General features: G+C 42.2%; 2 protein-coding genes across 3 annotated transcripts in view; both read left to right on the top strand.

The window, feature by feature from the left end:
• Window positions 1-20,481, top strand: part of LOC108415229 — a 192,180-nt gene that overhangs the window by 95,209 nt on the left and 76,490 nt on the right. Inside the window, 2 exon segments of the mRNA XM_037532876.1 lie at window positions 2,768-2,795; window positions 8,551-10,240. Of these exon segments, the coding sequence (XP_037388773.1) occupies window positions 2,768-2,795; window positions 8,551-10,240 (1,718 nt within the window).
• Window positions 11,513-17,559, top strand: LOC119262033. 2 transcript variants are annotated; one of them, XM_037532873.1, is made up of 3 exons: window positions 11,513-12,637; window positions 16,762-16,955; window positions 17,351-17,559. In XM_037532873.1, exon 1 carries the CDS (start codon window positions 11,674-11,676, stop codon window positions 12,607-12,609), a length of 936 nt encoding a protein of 311 aa, XP_037388770.1. In that variant the 5' UTR covers window positions 11,513-11,673; the 3' UTR covers window positions 12,610-12,637; window positions 16,762-16,955; window positions 17,351-17,559. The 2 variants fall into 2 exon arrangements, 1 of the variants encoding a protein (XP_037388770.1); XR_005129364.1 differs by lacking the exon at window positions 11,513-12,637 and adding an exon at window positions 16,411-16,541.

Genomic DNA, 20,481 nt, shown 5'->3' with positions numbered 1-20,481 from the left:
TCCGGGGTTCGGGTCGCGGGGGCAGCATCCTGAGCAATGAAGCCCAGACCTCCCTTTCCCCAGCCACTTCCACTAGCTCCCTGGGAGGGATTCCGAGGCGCTCCCAGGCCAGCTGGGCGATATAGTCACGCCAGCGTGTCCTGGGTCTTCCCCGGGGTCTCCTCCCCGGTGGACTTGCCTGTGACACCTCCCATGGGAGGCGTCCAGGAGGCATCCTAACAAGATGCCCGAACCACCTCAACTGGCTCCTCTCGACGTGAAGAAGCAGCGGCTCTACTCTGAGTCCCTCCCGGATGACCGAACTTCTCACCCTATCTCTAAGGGAGAGTCCAGCCACCCTGCGGAGGAAACTCATTTCAGCCGCTTGTATTCGCGATCTCGTTCTTTTGGTCATTACCCAAAGCTCATGACCATAGGTGAGGGTGGGAACATAGATCGACCAGTAAATCGAGAGCCTTGCCTTATGGCTCAGCTCTTTCTTTACCACAACAGACCGGTAAAGAGCCCGCATCACTGCTGACCCAGCACCAATCCGCCTGTCAATCTCCCGCTCCCTTGTACCATCACTCGTGAACAAGACCCCAAGATACTTAAACTCCTCCACTTGAGGCAAGAGCTCATCCCCGACCCAGAGAGGGCTCTCCACCCTTTCCCGCGTGAGAACCATGGCCTCGGATTTGGAGGTACTGATCCTCATCCCGGCCGCTTCACACTCGGCTGCAAACCGATCCAGTGAAAGCTGAAGTTCACGGCCTGATGTCCCCAATAGGACCACATCATCTGCAAACAGCAGCGATGTGACCCTGAGGTCACCAAACCGGGCACCCTCCATCCCCTGACTGTGCCTAGAAATTCTATCCATAAAAATTATGAATAGAATCGGTGACAAAGGGCAGCCCTGACGGAGTCCAACTCTCACTGGGAAAAAGTCTGACTTACTGCCGGCCATGCGAACCAAGCTCCTGCTTTGTTTGTACAGGGCCTGAATGGCTCGTAGCAAAGAGCCATGTACCCCGTACTCCCAAACCACCTCCCACAGAATACCCCGGGGAACACAGTCGAATGCCTTCTCCAAATCCACAAAGCACATGTGGACTGGTTGGGCAAACTCCCATGAACCCTCGAGAATCCTGGAGAGGGTAAAGAGTTGGTCCAGTGTTCCACGACCAGGGCGGAACCCGCACTGCTCCTCCTGAATCCGAGGTTCGACTATAAGCCGGACTCTCTTCTCCAGTACCCTTGCATAGACCTTACCAGGGAGGCTGAGGAGTGTGATTCCCCTGTAGTTGGAACACACCCTCCGGTCCCCCTTTTTAAAAAGAGGCACCACCACCCCAGTCTGCCAATCAAGTGGCACCACCCCCGATGTCCATGCAATGTTGAAAAGGCGTGTCAGCCAAGACAGCCCCACAACATCCAGAGCCTTGAGGAACTCGGGACGGATCTCATCCACCCCTGCAGCCCTGCCGCCAAGGAGCTTTTTAACTACCTTAGCGACTTCGGCCTCAGTAATGGACAAGCCTATTCCCGTGTCCCCAGACTCTGCCTCCTCACTGGAGAACATGTTGGTGGGATTGAGAAGGTCCTCAAAGTATTCCTTCCACCGCCCAATGACGTCTTCAGTCGAAGTCAGCAGCACACCATCTCCACAATATACAGTGCTAGTGGCACACTGCTTTCCCCTTCTGAGTCGCCTGACGGTTTGCCAGAATCTTTTCGGAGCCGACTTAAAGTCACTTTCCAAGGCCTCACCGAACTCTTCCCACACCCGGGTTTTTGCCTTGGCAACGACTGAAGCCGCAGATCGCTTGGCCTGTCGATACCTGCCAGCTGCCTCTGGTGTCCTACAGGCCAACCATGTCCGGTAGGACTCCTTCTTCAGCTTGACGGCATCTCTCACCTGGGGTGTCCACCACCGGGTTCGAGGATTACCGCCCCGACAGGCACCAACTACCTTGCGACCACAGCTACAGTCAGCCGCTTCAACAATGGAGGAGCGGAACATGGCCCATTCTGAGTCAATGTCCCCCACCTCCCCCGATATCTGGTCAAAGTTCTGACGGAGGTGTGAGTTGAAGATCAATCTGACAGGTTCTTCTGCCAGACGTTCCCAGCAAACCCTCACTATACGTTTGGGTTTGCCTGGTCTGACTGGCATCTTCCCCCACCACCTGATCCAACTCACCACCAGGTGGTGATCAGTTGACAGCTCAGCTCCTCTCTTTACCCGAGTGTCCAGTACACATGGCCGCAAGTCCGCTGACACGACTACAAAGTCAATCATTGAACTGCGGCCTAGGGTGTCCTGGTGCCATGTGCACTTATGGACATCCTTGTGTTCAAACATGGTGTTCGTTATGGACAAACTGTGGTTTGCACAGAAGTCCAAAAACTGAACACCACTCGGGTTCAGATCAGAGAGGCCATTCCTCCCAATCACACCCCTCCAGGTCTTACTGTCGTTGCCCACGTGAGCGTTGAAGTCCCCCAGTAGGACAATCGAGTCTCCAGGAGGAGCACTTTCAAGCACCCCTTCCAAGGACTCTATGAAGGCTGGGTATTCTGAACTGCTGTTCGGTGCATAAGCACAGACAACAGTCAGGACCCGTTCCCCAACCCGAAGGCGTAGGGAAGCTACCCTCTCGTCCACCGGGGAAAACCCCAACATACAGGCGCCGAGTCGAGGGGCTATGAGAAAGCCCACACCTGCCCGCCGCCTCTCACCATGGGCAACTCCAGAAAAGAAAAAAGTCCAGCCCCTCTCAAGGAGATTGGACCCAGAGCCCAAGCTGTGTGTTGAGGTGAGCCCGACTATATCTAGCCGGTATCTCTTGACCTCGCGCACCAACTCAGGCTCCTTCCCCGCCAGTGAGGTAACGTTCCAAGTTCCAAAAGCCAGTTTCAGCAACCGAGGATCAGAACGCCAAGGCCCACGCCTTCGGACACTGCCCGATCCACAATGCACCGCACCCCTACTACTGCCCCTCCCATCGGTGGTGGGTCGATGGGAGGGGGGACTCATGTAGCTCCTTCGGGCTGGGCCCGGCCAGGCACCATGAGTGAATGCCCGGCCACCAGACGCTCGCTGGCGAGCCCCTCCCCCAGGCCTGGCTCCAGGGTGGGGCCCCGGTAACCCTGATCCGGGCAGGGTACACGAGTCCTGCTTTGTTGTCCTCATAGGGGTGGTTATGGATCACACTTTGTCTGGCCTGTCACCTAGGACCAGTTTGCCATGGGAGACCCTACCAGGAGCTTTTGCTCCAGACAACATAGCTCCTAGGGTCCTTCAAGCACACAAACCTCTCCACCACGATAAGGTGGTGATCCATGGAGAGGTACTTTATTGTATTGATGTGAAATTTCACATTTTGTATAGTTCATATAGTTTAACTATATTTAATTGTAGAGCTATTTATTTCTATCATTTTTTCTTCTTTTCTTTATTGAGGAATAAAAGCAAAACAGAAGTATCTAGTAGTTCCACACATCCAAAAGCTTCCTCTTTTTTTTTTCCCCTTGCTTATTTTCCACAAAAAGATGTACACACACACACACACACACACACAAAAAAAAAGGACAATAACTACAAATTGGATAATCGTGACAGAAAAATATATACCACTATCAGACTCAAAAGAAAACAATAAAAAAAAAGGATTCCATTTGGAATAAAATGTTTTAGTATTGCCTTTCAAGGTGGACCTTATCTTTTCCATACTAAGAAAATGTATGCCATCCCAGAGCCACATTGAAATGGAATGGGGTTTTGAAGACTTCCATAGTAGCAATATGCGGCGTCTTGCCAATAGAGACGTAAATGCTATAACATCCGACTGTGCTCTGTCGAGTGAAGGTAAATCAGTGGAAAATCCAAATATTGCAATGAAAGGGTTCTTATTAATGTTGATTCCTAAAACCTTTGTCATAATCTTACAATATTCAGACCAAAATTTATGTAAAGAAGGACAGAAAAAGAACATGTGACTTAAGTTACATGGAGCAGCATCACATTTATCACATTGATCATTGACAGCATTCGGATAATATCTGGATAGCTGAGACTTGGATAGATGGGTTCTATGTAATACCTTGAACTGAATCAACTGAAGTCTTGCACAAAATGAACTTGAGCGTACTTTGTTTATGGCATTGTCCCACCATTGCTCTGTGAAAGTAATACCTAGCTCATGTTCCCAAGCACTTTTAATTTTAGTAAGAGAGTGCTGAGTGCTGAGATGCAGTAAATCTTAGATATAGATTTCTGGAAGGGATTCCAAGTCAAAAGGTCATCCCATGATTGTGTGATGGGAAGACATGTATAATTTGGAAAAAGGGATGAGACACAGTGTCTGAATTGTAAATACCTAAACAAATGAGATGGGGGTAAATTAAAATCTGCAGCTAACTGAGCAAAACTGTAAAAAGTACCATATATATCAAGGTCACGAAAATATCTGATACCTCTCTCATGCCATATATTAAAAGCTGTGTCAGTCAGAGCAGGGGGAAATAGATGATTTTCCAGTATAGGCATCGATAAGAAGGAGGATAGGAGATGTGACCTTAAAATGACATCTAAATTGAGACCAGATTCGCAGAGTGGATAGCGCTGGATTGTACGTAGACTTTGTCAGGTTCAGTGGTAAGGAAGAAGTGAGAAGTGCAAACGGAGAGGACGGAAAACAAGAACAAGTCTCTAATCTACACCACAGCAACTCTGGAGATCGAAGCCAACAAAGGGCCTTTTGAATGTGTGCTGACCAGTAATAGAACAAAAAATTAGGAAGAGCCAGGCCCCATCAAATTTAAATCTCTCTAATAGTGATTTTCTTACTCTAGGAACCTTCCCATCCCATATAAAGGAGGTAATAAGCTGATCCAGATTCTTAAAGAACTTTTTCGGCAAGAATAATGGAATAGTTTGAAACAAGAAAAGAAATTTGGGCATTTTTATAACATTAATTCTATCCCAGAATATCTATATTCTATTATTTATAGCGATCAGTGATAGAGGAAGAGATTTCCATCTCTGTAAGTCCTGTTTAAGTTTATTAATTAAAGAGGAAAAATTAGAATGAAAGAGACAGGGCAAAGTGCGAGATACATGAATTCTCTTTACAGTTACAGTGAAGCCGTGGTCATTTTTGTAGATGTGATGGTTTTGTGAGGGTGGGGGGAGTTGACCAGGTGGGGCAAAGTGGCTGATGCAGGATTTAAGCAGGAGCTGAACCCCTTTTCGCCATATTCTCTTGGATATGCTCACCGTCTTGGTTTCCATCGTTTGATCTCTGTTTATCCAGATTGGTGTGATTCTGACTGAGAGCTGCAGATTTGTAAGACGTCCAGACCTCCTCCTCCAGGAACAGAAACCAGAGCTGAACTGCTGCAGGTAAGAAGCTGTTCCACACTTTAAAACTCACTGTTCTTTATTCACTCTGAGACAAACAGCTGGAGACACATCTGAGGTCAGAAATCAGATCTTATGGGTGTAAACAGATCAGAAAGACAGAAGCAGCTGCTCTCCAACCAGAACTGGGTGATGTGAGCTACAGCTGGACAGCAGGTTTGGCTGCGATTGTTTTTCTGCTTGGATTTTGACAAACATTTATATTTCTGATAAATTTGTGGTTTTATACCGTTATATTTACGATGAAATTACATCAGTGAACTTATTATGGAAGCTACGCTCTAATCCAGTAAATTAAAATGCTGATTTTTTTGCTTTCCAGCTAACTTTTGGCGCAAAGCCTCATGCTTCTGTTTCAAGCGAACAGTAAAGATGCTCTCTGATATTCTGTTTGAACACACAAAGCAGATCTTATCTGTCATTCACTCAAACAAATGTACAAAAGAGGTCCTGACACATTTAACATGTAGATGTAATTAATGTAGAAATAGTGACTGATATGATGTTATAAAAGATGGGAATGATTATTGTGCAAAGGTGGTGAGAAAACTGCAGTTTGGTCTAGAACAATAAGAAGTGCCTACTGAGAGCTGTGAATGTCTGGATTGGGGTGCAGATTAATGGCTGGCAGGACTGTCTATGGTGGGTGACTGGGGGGTGGTGTAATGTGAGAGCCATTCATCTTGATGGCCTAGTTCAGATTTTAACCCCAGTCCTGGAGACCACGCACTCTGCATATTTTAGTGCTTGCCCTTCTCTGACACTCAGTCCAGCATTTAATCAGTTATTACGAGTTGGATTAAAAGCGCTAGATCAGAGAAAGTGGAGGAATGTGTGTAGTGTGATTCTCCAGGACTGGAACTGGGAACCTTTGGTCTCAATGAACCTGAAAACTGGTGGTCCTTGATCTTTCCCTCTCTCTCCAGACAGTGTGAGTGTGAATAGGACGCGATGGGGCGAGTAGTCATATTCATAATGAGATCATTCTTCCTGCAGATCTTACAATATGCCTTAGCTAATTTCAGATTTAGAGGATCCTTGATGAGGGATTTGATACGTAGGAATGTCTTTCGATGGTAAGAGAGTTCTTATCTAGGCCACTGACTGAGGTCAATTTGCACAGTCATTAGACTTCACATTTGTTTCTTTCTGTAATTCTTTAGTAGGCATGTAAAGATGCACATTTGATTTGAGAAGATTTGATTCAGTGTCTGCCCTGCGATGGACTGGCGACCTGTCCAGGGTGTATCCTGCCTTCCGCCCGATGACTGCTGGGATAGGCTCCAGCACCCCCCCGCGACCCTGACGGAGAAGCGGCTTGGAAAATGGATGGATGGATGGATGATTCAGTGTCTGTGTTCACATGCAAAGATTTTTTACCAATCCGATTGAATACAATCACAGATTCAGACTGAGGCGTTTATATTCTCACTCTATTCAACAATCTGATGAAAATCTTTGTTTACATGCCGACTACAAGTAATCCGATACAGAACGACGCGCATGCGTGGAGCAGCGCTGAGAGTGAACGTTACCATGACAGCGAAAATCACATGAGGTCCAGTCGACGCGCTTGTGTTTTTAGTGGCTTTAAACTGATGTCAGACTCAGGAAAACGTCCTTCACATGCACTGAGACACAGAAGCTGGCCGTCTGTCCCACCGCCGTCTTTTAAAGCTCGGAGTATAAACCTTGTCTCTTCTGCTGACCAGTTTCTGCTCCGCCATACTGACCGGTATTAACCTTTCGCTGTGACGCGCCGCGCATGCGCAAAACGCTCCTCCACCTTCCAGTTGGAGTGTAATCGGATTCAGGCGTTTACGCAGATATTATTCTTCTATTTAACTGATTTTTTAGAGGATTACAATCGGATAGAAACTGTATTCCAAATGGCCTCGATTAGTCTATTCCAATTGAGGTGTTTACATGGACGTATTCTGTTCCGATCGAGCTATTAGTTGGATTATTTGGCTGCATGTAAACGTGGCTACTGTGACACAGGTGTGTGTTGGTATAATAAGCAGAAATAATTAGTGCTTTAATATGTGCCTCATGGTCACGTCTTAATGTTAGTATGTTAAAGTATTTTGATCCAGTTTACCTTCAAGTTGGTTAGTTGGCCACCGGTAGCTGTGTGCCTTATGTAGAGAGCGTGCGACTGTCCCTCACTTGACAGCAGTCATGTGTTCGTTGGATCTGGTCACAAGGATCAAGAAAACAGACTACATGCAGTAAAGTTGAAGTTCCAACAGTTTTAGTAGCGGAGCTCCTTCACAAAGTCTGCCAGAGAGTTATCACTAACGGTTATTGCACACTTTCTGTAAATCCTATAAACTGCATTTCACTTCTCAAATATCAGTGTGTTCATCTGCTATATGATATATTTAACTGAAATTGCTGATCCGAACAACCAATGATTTATAAAGGCAAATCATGAAAAACATAAAAACTTTTTAAACTGCCCAAACTTTTGCATACCACTGTACGACAAATAACCTCAGAGAATTTACCCCCAAAAAATAATACATGTAGCAAATCTTTTATGTCGGCTCTTTAAATTTGTAAAGCAGAGGATCCAGTTACATTCAATGAAACATATATGTAGGATGAAACATTATGTTTGGGATTACTTTGTTGTTTGTTTTTGAATATTCCCAGTCAATTTAGCCACGTTATTGGTAGTATTACTATTGGTATAGCAACATGACATCAGTGGTTTATGTGTAGTTAAGGAAATTAAGTAATTAGGTTATTGGCTTTTCCTCATCTGATGCATGTTAATTCTTTCTTTACACTTTCTGCCAGTTGATGGAATTCTTGGTTTGTTTTAGATTAGCTTTGTTTCATTGCAGATTGAGCTTATGTTTTTTTTTTTTTTTTTTTTTTTTTACAGAAATTAAAGATGCCCAGTATGGTCTTCTCCTGCTCTTTCCTACTCAGCTTACATGTGTTTCTGTAAACAATGCAGGAAATTCCACCAAAACAAAAGTTAAGCTGCTGAAACTGGTGATATATGTGATTATAATATGGCATCCAGAAGATGTTCCGGGACTCAGGGGAAATCATCTAGTACCCTTCACATGAACACATCTCGCAGACAAGCAGAGAAACACAACAAAGAGAAAACTCACTACTGCTCAGAGTGTGGAAAGAGTTTTACCAAACAGAGTAATCTTAAAAAACACCAGCGCATCCACACAGGAGAGAAACCGTATCACTGCTCAGAGTGTGGGAAGAGTTTTACTCAGCAGAGTTCTCTCAAAACACACCAGCGCATCCACACAGGAGAGAAGCCGTATTACTGCTCAGAGTGTGGGAAGAGTTTTACTGAAAAGAGTGCTCTCAAAAAGCACCAGCGCATCCACACAGGAGAGAAGCCATATTACTGCTCTGAGTGTGGACAGAGTTTTACTCAGCAGAGTGCTCTCAAAACACACCAGCGCACTCACACAGGAGAGAAGCCGTATTACTGCTCAGAGTGTGGGAAGAGTTTTACTGTAAAGAGTGCTCTCAAAACACACCAGCGCATCCACACAGGAGAGAAGCCATATCACTGCTCAGAGTGTGGGAAGAGTTTTACTGAACAGAGTTCTCTCAGAATACACCAGCGCATCCACAGAGGAGAGAAGCCCTATTACTGCTCAGAGTGTGGGAAGAGTTTTACTCAGCAGAGTAATCTCAAAACACACCAGCGCATCCACACAGGAGAGAAGCCGTATTACTGCTCAGAGTGTGGACAGAGTTTTACTGTACAGAGTCATCTCAAAACACACCAGCGCATCCACACAGGAGAGAAGCCGTATCACTGCTCAGAGTGTGGGAAGAGTTTTACTGTACAGAGTGCTCTCAAAACACACCAGCGACTTCACACAGGAGAGAAACCATATTACTGCTCAGAGTGTGGGAAGAGTTTTACTGAACAAAGTGCTCTCAAAACACACCAGCGCATCCACACAGGAGAAAAGCCGTATCACTGCTCAGAGTGTGGGAAGAGTTTTACTGCGCAGAGTCATATCAAAACACACCAGCGCATCCACACAGGAGAGAAGCCGTATCACTGCTCAGAGTGTGGACAGAGTTTTACTGCGCAGAGTTCTCTCAAAACACACCAGCGCATCCACACAGGAGAGAAGCCGTATTACTGCTCAGAGTGTGGACAGAGTTTTACTGTACAGAGTTCTCTCAGGAAGCACCAGCGAATCCACACAGGAGAGAAACCGTATTGCTGCTCAGAGTGTGGGAAGAGTTTTACTGTACAGAGTACTCTCAAAAAGCACCAGCGCATCCACACAGGAGAGAAGCCGTATTACTGCTCAGAGTGTGGGAAGAGTTTTACTGTACAGAGTGCTCTCAAAATACACCAGCGCATCCACACAGGAGAGAAGCCGTATCACTGCTCAGAGTGTGGGAAGAGTTTTACTGAACAGAGTACTCTCAAAAAGCACCAGCGCATCCACACAGGAGAGAAACCATATTACTGCTCAGAGTGTGGACAGAGTTTTACTGAACAGAGTAAACTCAAAATACACCAGCGCACTCACACAGGAGAGAAACCGTATCACTGCTCAGAGTGTGGGAAGAGTTTTGCTGAACAGAGTAAACTCAAAATACACCAGCGCACTCACACAGGAGAGAAACCGTATCATTGCTTAGAGTGTGGGAAAAGTTTTACTGTACAGAGTCATCTCAAAATACACCAGCGCATCCACACAGGAGAGAAGCCATATCACTGCTCAGAGTGTGGGAAGAGTTTTACTGTACAGAGTGCTCTCAAAAAGCACCAGCGCATCCACACAGGAGAGAAGCCGCATCACTGTTCAGAGTGTGGACAGAGTTTCAAACATTTAAAGACCCACAAGTGCACTAAGGTCAGTTTTGGAAATGGCCAGTAATTAGCTAGACCTGCATAACAGTTACCTTCAAGACTGAGGACTGAGGACAGATTCTGCTGTCTGCTGGACTGAAGAAATTACACAGGTATCTGGAGATACTCAGTCTAAACAACATGATGCATCTATTTTGTTACTGTATTCACAATTGTAACACTTGGAGACACTTGGCTGAGTTTCTGTGAAATGAAATCTGAATGAAAAAAAGAAGAAAAATCAATGAACTGGAAAATTAGTTACTTACTATCCATTTTCCTTATCAGAAAACCATTAGAACACCATCAGCACCATTAGAATTCCATTACAAATCCATTAGCATTCCATTGACAGAGCTGAAATGGTGTGTTCTGATTCCTGCTCAGTCTCTTTCTGAGAAAATCATAATACCATTGGAACACAATCAGAATTCCATCACAACGCAATTACACCACAAAGAGAACACCATCAGAAAACCACCAGAACACCTTTGGGGCATCAGAAAAAATCATTAGAACACCATTATCACCACACATTTCAAAAAGCATCAGAAAGCTATTAGAAAACCATAAGAATGCCATCAGAAGACCTTAACAAAACCACTAGAAAACACCACACATTGTCACTAGAACACCATTAGCACACCATCAGAAAATCCTTAGAATACCAAAAGAAATCCCTAAGAAACCATCATAAAACCATCAGATCCACATGAGAAAATCATTAGACAATGGTCAGAAATCCATTAGATAACCATTACAACCCTATCAAAAGACCATCAGGAAAACATTAGAACACCATCAGAAAACAAAAAAAGCATCACGTTACAACATACCCAGCCATTATCATGTCTTGGGATGTCTTAAGAAGACATATCTAAAGACACATTATGAAAACATCTTATGACATCTTGAGGCATGTTTAAGAAATGAAAACATGTCTTTGAGACATGTCTATAGACATGGATATCAAGATATCTTGGCTATAATAACATCCCAAGATGTCTGACGATTTAGGTTTTAATATATATTGTTGTATATTATTTCATAAACATACAAACATTACATACATTAGTTCAGACTAGTCATAAATTTCAGAACAAATTCAACCACTAAATGACTTTGTTCACATTGCATTGACAGAATTATGTTAAGTTTTTAAAAAAAATTTTTAAAATTTCCCCTTTAAATGTTTCTGTTGCATTAGAAAAGCTTATGAATATTTCCGGTTGTAACACCCTAGAGATATGGCGGCATAGGAGAAGCTCGTCCGAATCATTACAAGTTTATAGCTCCTGAAAACTTTGATTTTACCATTAAAGCAATGTAAACAGATGGGAAAGAGGGGCAAAGATGGACACTAGGTTTAGGAGTAAGAAATCTCTGCAACAAGCCGGTTTTTATGACGAGGGTGAACAGAGTGTCTGGCGAGGGTGGCGCAAAATCCCAGGACACGGCCGATTTGGGCCTAATTCTTCGAGAACTGAGAGACTTCTGTCAGGACAATAAAAAACACCTTGAAGATATCAAAGACGAGATTATGAAAACTGATAACAGACTTGCGGAGGCGGAAAATAGAATCGAGAAAGCGGAGGAGAGAATCCAAAACACGGACGACATTTTAGCTGAAATGCTAAAGCTACTAGCGCAACTGGAGGCTAAAATTACAGATCAAGAGAGTCGTTCTAGACGCGAAAACATCAGAATCTACGGGTTACCCGAGGGGGCAGAGAGTGATTCCGCGTGTATGATCTCCTTTGTGGAGAAAACTTTGCGAGAAAATCTCGACATTCCGAGCGAGGAACCTCTCCACGTTGAGTGGGCTCACCGCTCCCTCGGCACGCAGCCCCCTGCTGGAGCTCAGCCAAGATCCATCCTGGTAAAGTTCCTCAGCTACAGAACGAAGGAAACTGTCCTCCGTCTAGCATGGCAAAAAAAAGGTTTCACTTGGGAGGGTAAACAAATCAATCTGGACAATGACTATGCACCGCGGGTGTTTGAAAATCGAAAAGCATACGCAGAAGTTCGAAAAGTCCTGAAAGAGAGAGGAATTCGATTTCAAACGTTATACCCGGCCCAACTACGAGTGAAATACGAGGATGGATTCAAGACGTATGAGATAACAGAGGAGGCAACAGAAGACATGTCAAAGAGAGGACTCCCCGTAGGAGTTATCAAGCCACCGGCGACGTTGATGCAACAGCTTCAACAGCTTACCTGGCACAGAGTGGGCGGTCCAAGAGAACATGCATTGCTCAACAGGCGTAAAGCAAACTACAAGGAGAAACTACAGCCCTTCAGACGAGACCGGCCTCCAAACAACGTGGTGAAATCATAGAAAAGAATCATGTGAAGAAACAGCACTGGTAAAATTGTGCCCTGATTCTAATCGTATACTGATTAACGAAAAATATATGGTGGGCAGTGGGTCCCCCACGTTCTGCCTATATAATCAAAATATGAACAGTGAACTCCTAATTTAGCCTAGTAGACTGTATTTCACATATGATTCAGGTGTTAACGGTTTGGATGGAACTTTCATGCGATGCCATAGTTAAGGGCCCTCTCTATCGTTGTCGAGAGAGGGGTTCTCCTTTAGAGCCACCTTTCGGCTCAGACAAGGTCGTAGACGTGACCTTAGTGATGGAAGTCACTCAAGTTTGTTGTTCTGAGTTTGTTTTACATGTTTGCATTTTTTACATTGTTAGTGAATCATCTTATGTTTATGTGCTTGTTTTGGTAGTTGAAAGCAGGGAGAGAATTATTCATTCAACAAAAAATCCAATGGAAACTATAAGAATAATTTCATTGAATGTTTATGGAGTACTCACGCCGATTAAGAGAGGAAAGATTTTGTCTAAACTAAAGAAAGAGAACATACAAATCGCACTTTTACAAGAGACACATCTCAACAATACAGAGCACGCCAAATTAGCAAGAGAGGGTTTTACGCAGGTATTTTCCTCGCGTTACAGGGCGGGACATAGAACGGGTGTGGCAATACTACTACAGAAAAAACGTTGAATTACGAACACATATCTGAAGTTAGAGATAAAGAGGGCAGGTTTGTGATGGTTACCAGGAAAATAGAAGGGACATTGATGAGTGTCCTGAATGTGTATTTCCCGCTGGGCAGTGCCTGGATTTTTTATAGAGGTATTTGATTTAATGGTTACAAAGGCAGAGGGGGTTTTGGTATGTGGTGGGGACATGAATATACGTCTGAATCGTAGACTAGATTGCTCATGGGTGTACCCAGAATTAAACCTAATTAATAAAAAGATGGTTCTGTTAATGGAGGAAATGGGGATCATAGATATCTGGAGGGAGCAAAATCCATCAGGCAGGGACTATACATATTATTCCTCTCCTCACGACTCTTATTCTAGATTAGATTATTTTTTTTTATGTATAGTAAAGATCTGTATAGAGTGGAAAAATGTTCCATAGGATCAATGGATATTTCAGATCATAGTCCTGTTTATTTGTCCCTATATATGAATAAGAGAGTTAGATCTACGACTTGGCGGCTGAATTCGAATATATTGAATAACCCTCGGATTAAAGAGCAGTTAAAAAAAGAAATAAACACGTATTTAGAATTAAATGATAATGGTGAAGTGACACAGCCTATGCTTTGGGATGCTCTCAAGGCTGTGCTGAGGGGCAAGATTATTGCTATCACTTCCTATTTAAAGAAGTCCAAACAGCAGAGGCTACAAGATTTAGAAATCAAATTGAAACAGCTACAGAACAAATATATTGCTAGTGATGATATCAGGGTGAAAGAAGAAATAAATAGGATAAAAAATGAGATTGAGACTATATACACTGAAGAAATACAAAAAAAATGTTATTCTTAAAGCGACAATACTATGAGGTTGGAGGAAAATCTCTGAAATTGCTATCTTATAGACTGAGAAAACAACAAGCTAACAATAATATCTCTAAGATAAGAGATCCTGATTCAGGAAAGCTAGAGTGTAAGCTTGAGAGGATTCAGCAGTGTTTTAAAAGATATTATGAGAAATTATACTCTCAACCACAAATTAATAATGAACTGCAGATTGAATTTTTTCTAGCCTCAATAAATTTACCTTCTGTTACAGAGGAACAAAACCAAAATTTGACAGCAGACATAACAAAGGAGGAATTGTATTTAGCAACTAGAAGGGGAAAGTTCGTGAACGAACTTCAAGTTGGCTTGAAAAAGCCTGTTAATTTAGTTAAAACGTGAAATTGGTTGAAAACTGTTGATAGTTGTTAAAATGTTAAAAAGGTTGAAACCGGTTGATAGTTGTTAAACTGTTAAAATGGTTGAAAACTTGATAGTTGTTAAAATGTTAAAATGGTTGAAAATTTGATAGTTGTTAAAATGTTAAAATGGTTGAAAACGGTTGATAGTTGCAAAAATGTTAAAATGGTTGAAAACTGTTGATAGTTGTTTAAATGTTAAAAAGGTTGAAACTGGTTGATAGTTGTTGAAATGTTAAAATGGTTGAAACCGGTTGATGGTTGTTAAAATGTTAAAATGGTTGAAACCGGTTGATAGTTGTTAAAATGTTAACATGGTTGAAACCGGTTGATGGTTGTTAAAATGTTAAAATGGTTGAAACCGGTTGATAGTTGTTAAACTGTTAAAATGGTTGAAAACTTGATAGTTGTTAAAATGGTTGAAAACGGTTGATGGTTGTTAAAATGTTGCGACAAAGTTGTAATACGTGATCGATGGTAATTTGTTGCTAGGTGCTAAGGTGTCAATTTTAGAGCTAATTTTAGTTCCACTTTAAATTTGGTGCTAGCTTAAAGAGAGTTTCATCCTAAATTCTGTGCCACCTTAAATTTAGTGCTAGGTTATTTGCAGTTCCGCCTTAAGTTTTGTGCCATCTTAATTTTATTGTTATGTTAATTAACGTTCCCCCTTAAATTCTGTGCCTCCTTAAAAAGGTTCCACCTTAAACACTGTGCCACCTTAAATTTAGTGCAATGTTATTTTAAGTTCCACTGCAAATAATGGTTAAACCGATGTAGTCTGTTGGCCGTAGACTGTGTAAAACTGTTTAAATATTACTATAAAGGTTTAAAGCTGTAGATAAAGGTTAAACCGATGTAGTCTGGTGGCTGTAGACTGTGTTAAAGCTGTTTAAATATAACTATAAAGGTTTAAAGCTGTAGATAAAGGTTAAACCGATGTAGTCTGGTGGCTGTAGACTGTGTTAAAACTGTTTAAATATAACTATAAAGGTTTAAAGCTGTAGATAAAGGTTAAACCGATGTAGTCTGGTGGCTGTAGACTGTGTTAAAATTCAGAAGACTTCAATGGGGGGGTTTCTTATAAAGCCCCCATATTGTGGAATAATCTCCCAGTTAATGTTCGGGACTCTGACACAGTCTCAACCTTTAAGTATAGACTGAAACCATATTTGTTTAGTTTAGCTTTTGATAACTAGCCTTCCCCTTTAGATAAAGGCAGGAGATCCAGGGATTCATGGGCATAGAGGCTTATGTTAAACTGAGACGGTGGTGCTGTTGACTACCCACTTCATGTGATCACACAGGTTTGTTGACGGTGGAGTGGGGGGATCCCAGTGTCTCAGGGTTCTCTCATATCTGTTACCTCTGGTTCTCTCCCTTTAGTTTATGCTGTTATAGTTAGATCTGCCAGAATCACCAGCCATATTCTGGGGGAAATCATATTCATTACAGTCAAACTCCTGACTAGAACTAATTTTGTCTCTTTACTCTTCCTGAGATAATGACTGCCCTTCCACCCTGCTGAAGACTGACCATCAGGGCCTCCTCCTCACCATCACCAACCTGCTGTCCTGTTCATTTGTGCCAATTGCAACACCCTCAATTACATCACTGTGCCATCCAGATATACCAGCACTGAGATAGGATAGGACCTTTTCAGCTCACTCCGACTTTTCATTAAGACTCAGAGGCTACATCAGTCAGAGACAGTCTCTACCAGTGCAGTTTCTAAAGGTTTAACATCCAGTCTTCAAATAGAGATCCTCTTAGCTTTTAATTGGTATTTAGCTTATTAAATTGTAAATACTATTCAACCAGAGGAGGATGGGTCTCCCCTTATTAGTCTTGGTTCCTCCCAACGTTTCTTCCTGCAGTCTGAGGGAGTTTTTCCTTGCCACCGTCGCCTCTGGCTCGCTCACTGGGGATATGTTATAACTATATTTTCAAACTTCTGTAAAGCTGCTTTGTGACAACATTGGACACTTGGATGACAACTTGGAGGGGCACGTCATCAGAGTGAGTGATATGGGGCGGTAGTTTCTCCTTTTTTCCCCCGGAGTAATCTCTTTGTACGTAATTCTATAATTAAGTGACATCAAATGGTTTCTAATCCCTATTGGCGACAATATGGATAGTGTTTGTCTAGAACATCCTTCTCGTCTTCTATTTGGGTCTTCATGCTTCTTAAATGGCTTCCTCACCATCATTCTGATTCTCAGTTGTTTCTATACCTTAGTTGAGCATCATGTGTCTTCAAAATACGGACCAGTCCAGTATGTGACACTACAGTGTGGTCGGTCACAAGTTGAAGCTGCTTTGTGGCGAGAGGCGGCTCTTACCAATATTGCGCTGGGGGAACAAAGGGCCATAACTCATTTGAGGGTTCAGAGATGTGGGAAGCTGAATTCCACATCCTACACTGAGGTGAAGGTAAGTTGTAGGTTTTCAGTAACATTTATTTAATGATGGATAGAATTAAAGCCCCTTTAATGAAATTTAACACTGAAATATTTTATATTTTAATCTTTTGTATGACTTATACAGCAAATCCCTGAAAATGATGTCTAAACAGTCATGTGCATAAATGCTGCTGTTTAAATCATTATTAGAAGTAGTTTTACAGTATTAATTAACTCCACCCCCTTCACACATGTCACACTGATAAGTTTCTTTATTTAACAGCGGCTAAAACACTAAACCGTTCACAGCGTATTCCAACTAACAATTACTGTAATAGTTGAAAATGATTGCTTTACACTAAGATCAGAACAGATGGCTCTTATGGTTATAGCTTACCCTCATTGTATGCCTTGTGCTTTTCGCAGAAGATGGAGATCGCGAAAGCGTTTTTGGAAGTGGAGGTTTTAGGAGTTTCGAGAGAAGCGGAAACAAATGAAACGCTCTTCTTGACTGCGGAAATGGAAGAGTTGACGGTTCCTGCTACTTTGTGGAGTGGGGATATCGATGTGGTGGCCGAAGCTGTGCCAGCCAAAGTTTCGGTTGAAGTAGAAGGAGGGGTAGTGTGCGCCCTGGAAAGTGCTCTTTTTAACGAAATGTGATTGTTTTGTTTCGTTTTGTTCATGTTTTTTTATTTATTAAACTTCCGTATTCTCTCTTTAAATGTGTTTGACACCTTTTAATAAAAATGCATAGTTTCTAGTTTTATCTTACCTTATAAAATCATCAAAACCATCAGATGTTTCTGTTTGTTCCTGCTCGTTTTATAATATTCAGCTATGGTATTTCGTGTTTTTCTGATAGGTCTGTATGAAATTGTGAAGAACCGTAATGGCTTAATAGATAACATTTTAAATAGGTAACCTGTGGCCGACTCTAGACGCATCTGATGGTTTTCTAATGGGAACTAAAGCTGTTGATAGCAAGCTAGTCACCTCTAATGGAGTTAAGCCAGTTTGCTTTAAAGTCTCAGTACATGCTGGAGTTTTTCCAGATTTCATTTTTTTAGCAGGGATAGACCAAGTAGTTTACAGTCGTATCACCTTCTGCACTCTCATCATAGCCATTTACAGACATAAAATATATATATATATATATATATATATATATATATATATATGCTGAGTAGGTAAGCACTCTGATATGCACTGCTGGATGGGAGCTATATTGGGCTGGAAGGAACACCTTAAACACCTGTGCTGCACACAAGGTTTCTATATGGAGAAATCCTCCTAATATAAATCAATACCAACGAATGAGACTTAAGGTAAATTTTTAGACAAAAACATTATTTTCTAATGTGTAATTATTTTTCTAATATGTAAACTGATTTAAGGGCAATACTAAATTTGAATTTTAACATTGTTAAATGTCCCCCAGCAGACGGCAGTATAAAGCTGCGCCGTGTTTCGTCTGACGTAATATGGAAAAAAGAAGAAAGCAGCTGGAAGAGGCTGTTTTCATAAACCGGCTCCGCTGTTATAACACAACTGGTGTTTTGTGCATACTGAGTTACAAGCAGTGAGTTTGGACTTAACTGACTTAATTGATCGACTGTGATCAGTGACCATCTCTTCATTCCAACGTTAAATCACATCATAGGTGGATGGTACCCCCTTACATCACTATGGTAACGTTGAAACCGCAGGACAAACCAATCTGGTAGGGCGGCTTAAAAACATATGACGTCACATGAAACCTGTGAATACACTATTAGCTTGAAGCACATAATAGTTTGGTAATACGAGTCTTTACACCAGGTTACATTAGCCACCACATCCCTAGTTTATATTAATTAAAAATACAATATTAGAAAAATCTTGCTTATAGCATTTATTGCCCAAAACGTAGCTTGCTAACAAGTAACACTGACAAATATTTCACAATCGACACAAATTATATATTATTATCTATATTATTATCTATTAGCTCCATTTTAGGCATTTTGTTAAATTATTTTTCATTTAAAACATATAACGTTATTCAGCAGACAGAATGTATTGCTATTTATAAAGAATGATCATATTCATCTATATCCATATTTTCCCCCCTTAATCACCATTTAATAGTTTGGAGGCTGAAGTATTTTGTGCTTCTAAGGTATTGTTGTCAATGTTACTGTCACTGAGGTGAGCTATTAATTTGAATTAAAACATGTATGTTGGAGCAGGATCCGATTCTGAACCGATTCCACAGACAGAACTGTGAAGCTGATAAAAGTTTGATTCAGATGAACGTGTGAATCGGTTCGACTGATTCACTGAAAAGAATCAGTTCATGAAAAGGATTCGTCGCTCGCGAGGCGGGAGCCGTCACTGCGCCTCTGCGTTCTGAGGTAAGTTAGGACCGAGTCGCTGTGATAAATGACGGCTTTAAACTACATTTTACTGAACACACGAACAGAAGTCATTTCAGGTGGTGTCTGGGACATAATTCGGTCTATTTTGATATCATTTGTAGCTTTGCTAGTGGTGCAGTTCGTTATAAAACTGCTTAACTTCGTTAGCTAGCTGCTAAGCTAACAGGCTAACCGAGAGGCTGCTAGCTAGCGTTAGCTCGCCGACTAACTGCCGACTGTAGTTTCTGCCGGTTTTTCTACAGAAGCTGCACGAAGCGACCAACTTGTTAAAGTTTAAAGCTACACTGAGAGCTTTAGTTTGTCTTGTTTTGCTTTGTAACCAAATTTATTGTAGCCTGTACACATTATAACGTTATCTAACATTAGCATACATTAGCCCTCACTTTACCTCACACACTAGATAACCTTAGCTAAGTTAATGTGAGGGCTAATGTAGTGAACAGTCCTGCTGCTGGTGAATATAACAGCCCTCACTTTACCTCACACACTACCTAACCTTAGCAAAGTTAATGTGAGGGCTAATGTAGTGAACAGTCCTGCTGCTGGTGAATATAACAGCCCTCACTTTACCCCACACACTATCTAACCTTAGCTAAGTCGATGTGAGGGCTAATGTAGTGAGCAGTCCCACTGCTGGTGAATATAACAGCCCTCACTTTACCTCACACAATAGCTAACCTTAGCTAAGTTAATGTGAGGGCTAATGTAGTGAACAGTCCTGCTGCTGGTGAATATAACAGCCCTCACTTTACCCCACACACTATCTAACCTTAGCTAAGTCGATGTGAGGGCTAATGTAGTGAGCAGTCCCACTGCTGGTGAATATAACAGCCCTCACTTTACCCCACACACTACCTAACCTTAGCTAAGTCGATGTGAGGGCTAATGTAGTGAACAGTCCTGCTGCTGGTGAATATAACAGCCCTCACTTTACCCCACACACTAGCTAACCTTAGTTAAGTTCAGGCTCCTTCAGGCTCTAAAGCCCCGCTAATTATGGTGAGTTATATGCACCAGCAGCAGGACTGATCATTATATTAGCACAAAATGTGAGATTAAATATTGTATGTGTCTTTTATTTGTTGTTCTGCTTGTGTTTCTATGTATTTAACAGATTTTGTCATTGACTGCTTAACCTGT

Source organism: Pygocentrus nattereri, chromosome 22, assembly GCF_015220715.1.
Source record: "Pygocentrus nattereri isolate fPygNat1 chromosome 22, fPygNat1.pri, whole genome shotgun sequence".
NCBI classification, from domain to species: domain Eukaryota; kingdom Metazoa; phylum Chordata; class Actinopteri; order Characiformes; family Serrasalmidae; genus Pygocentrus; species Pygocentrus nattereri.
The sequence above is the reverse complement of the archived record's forward strand: the minus strand, read 5'-3'. Positions and strand labels throughout refer to the sequence as shown.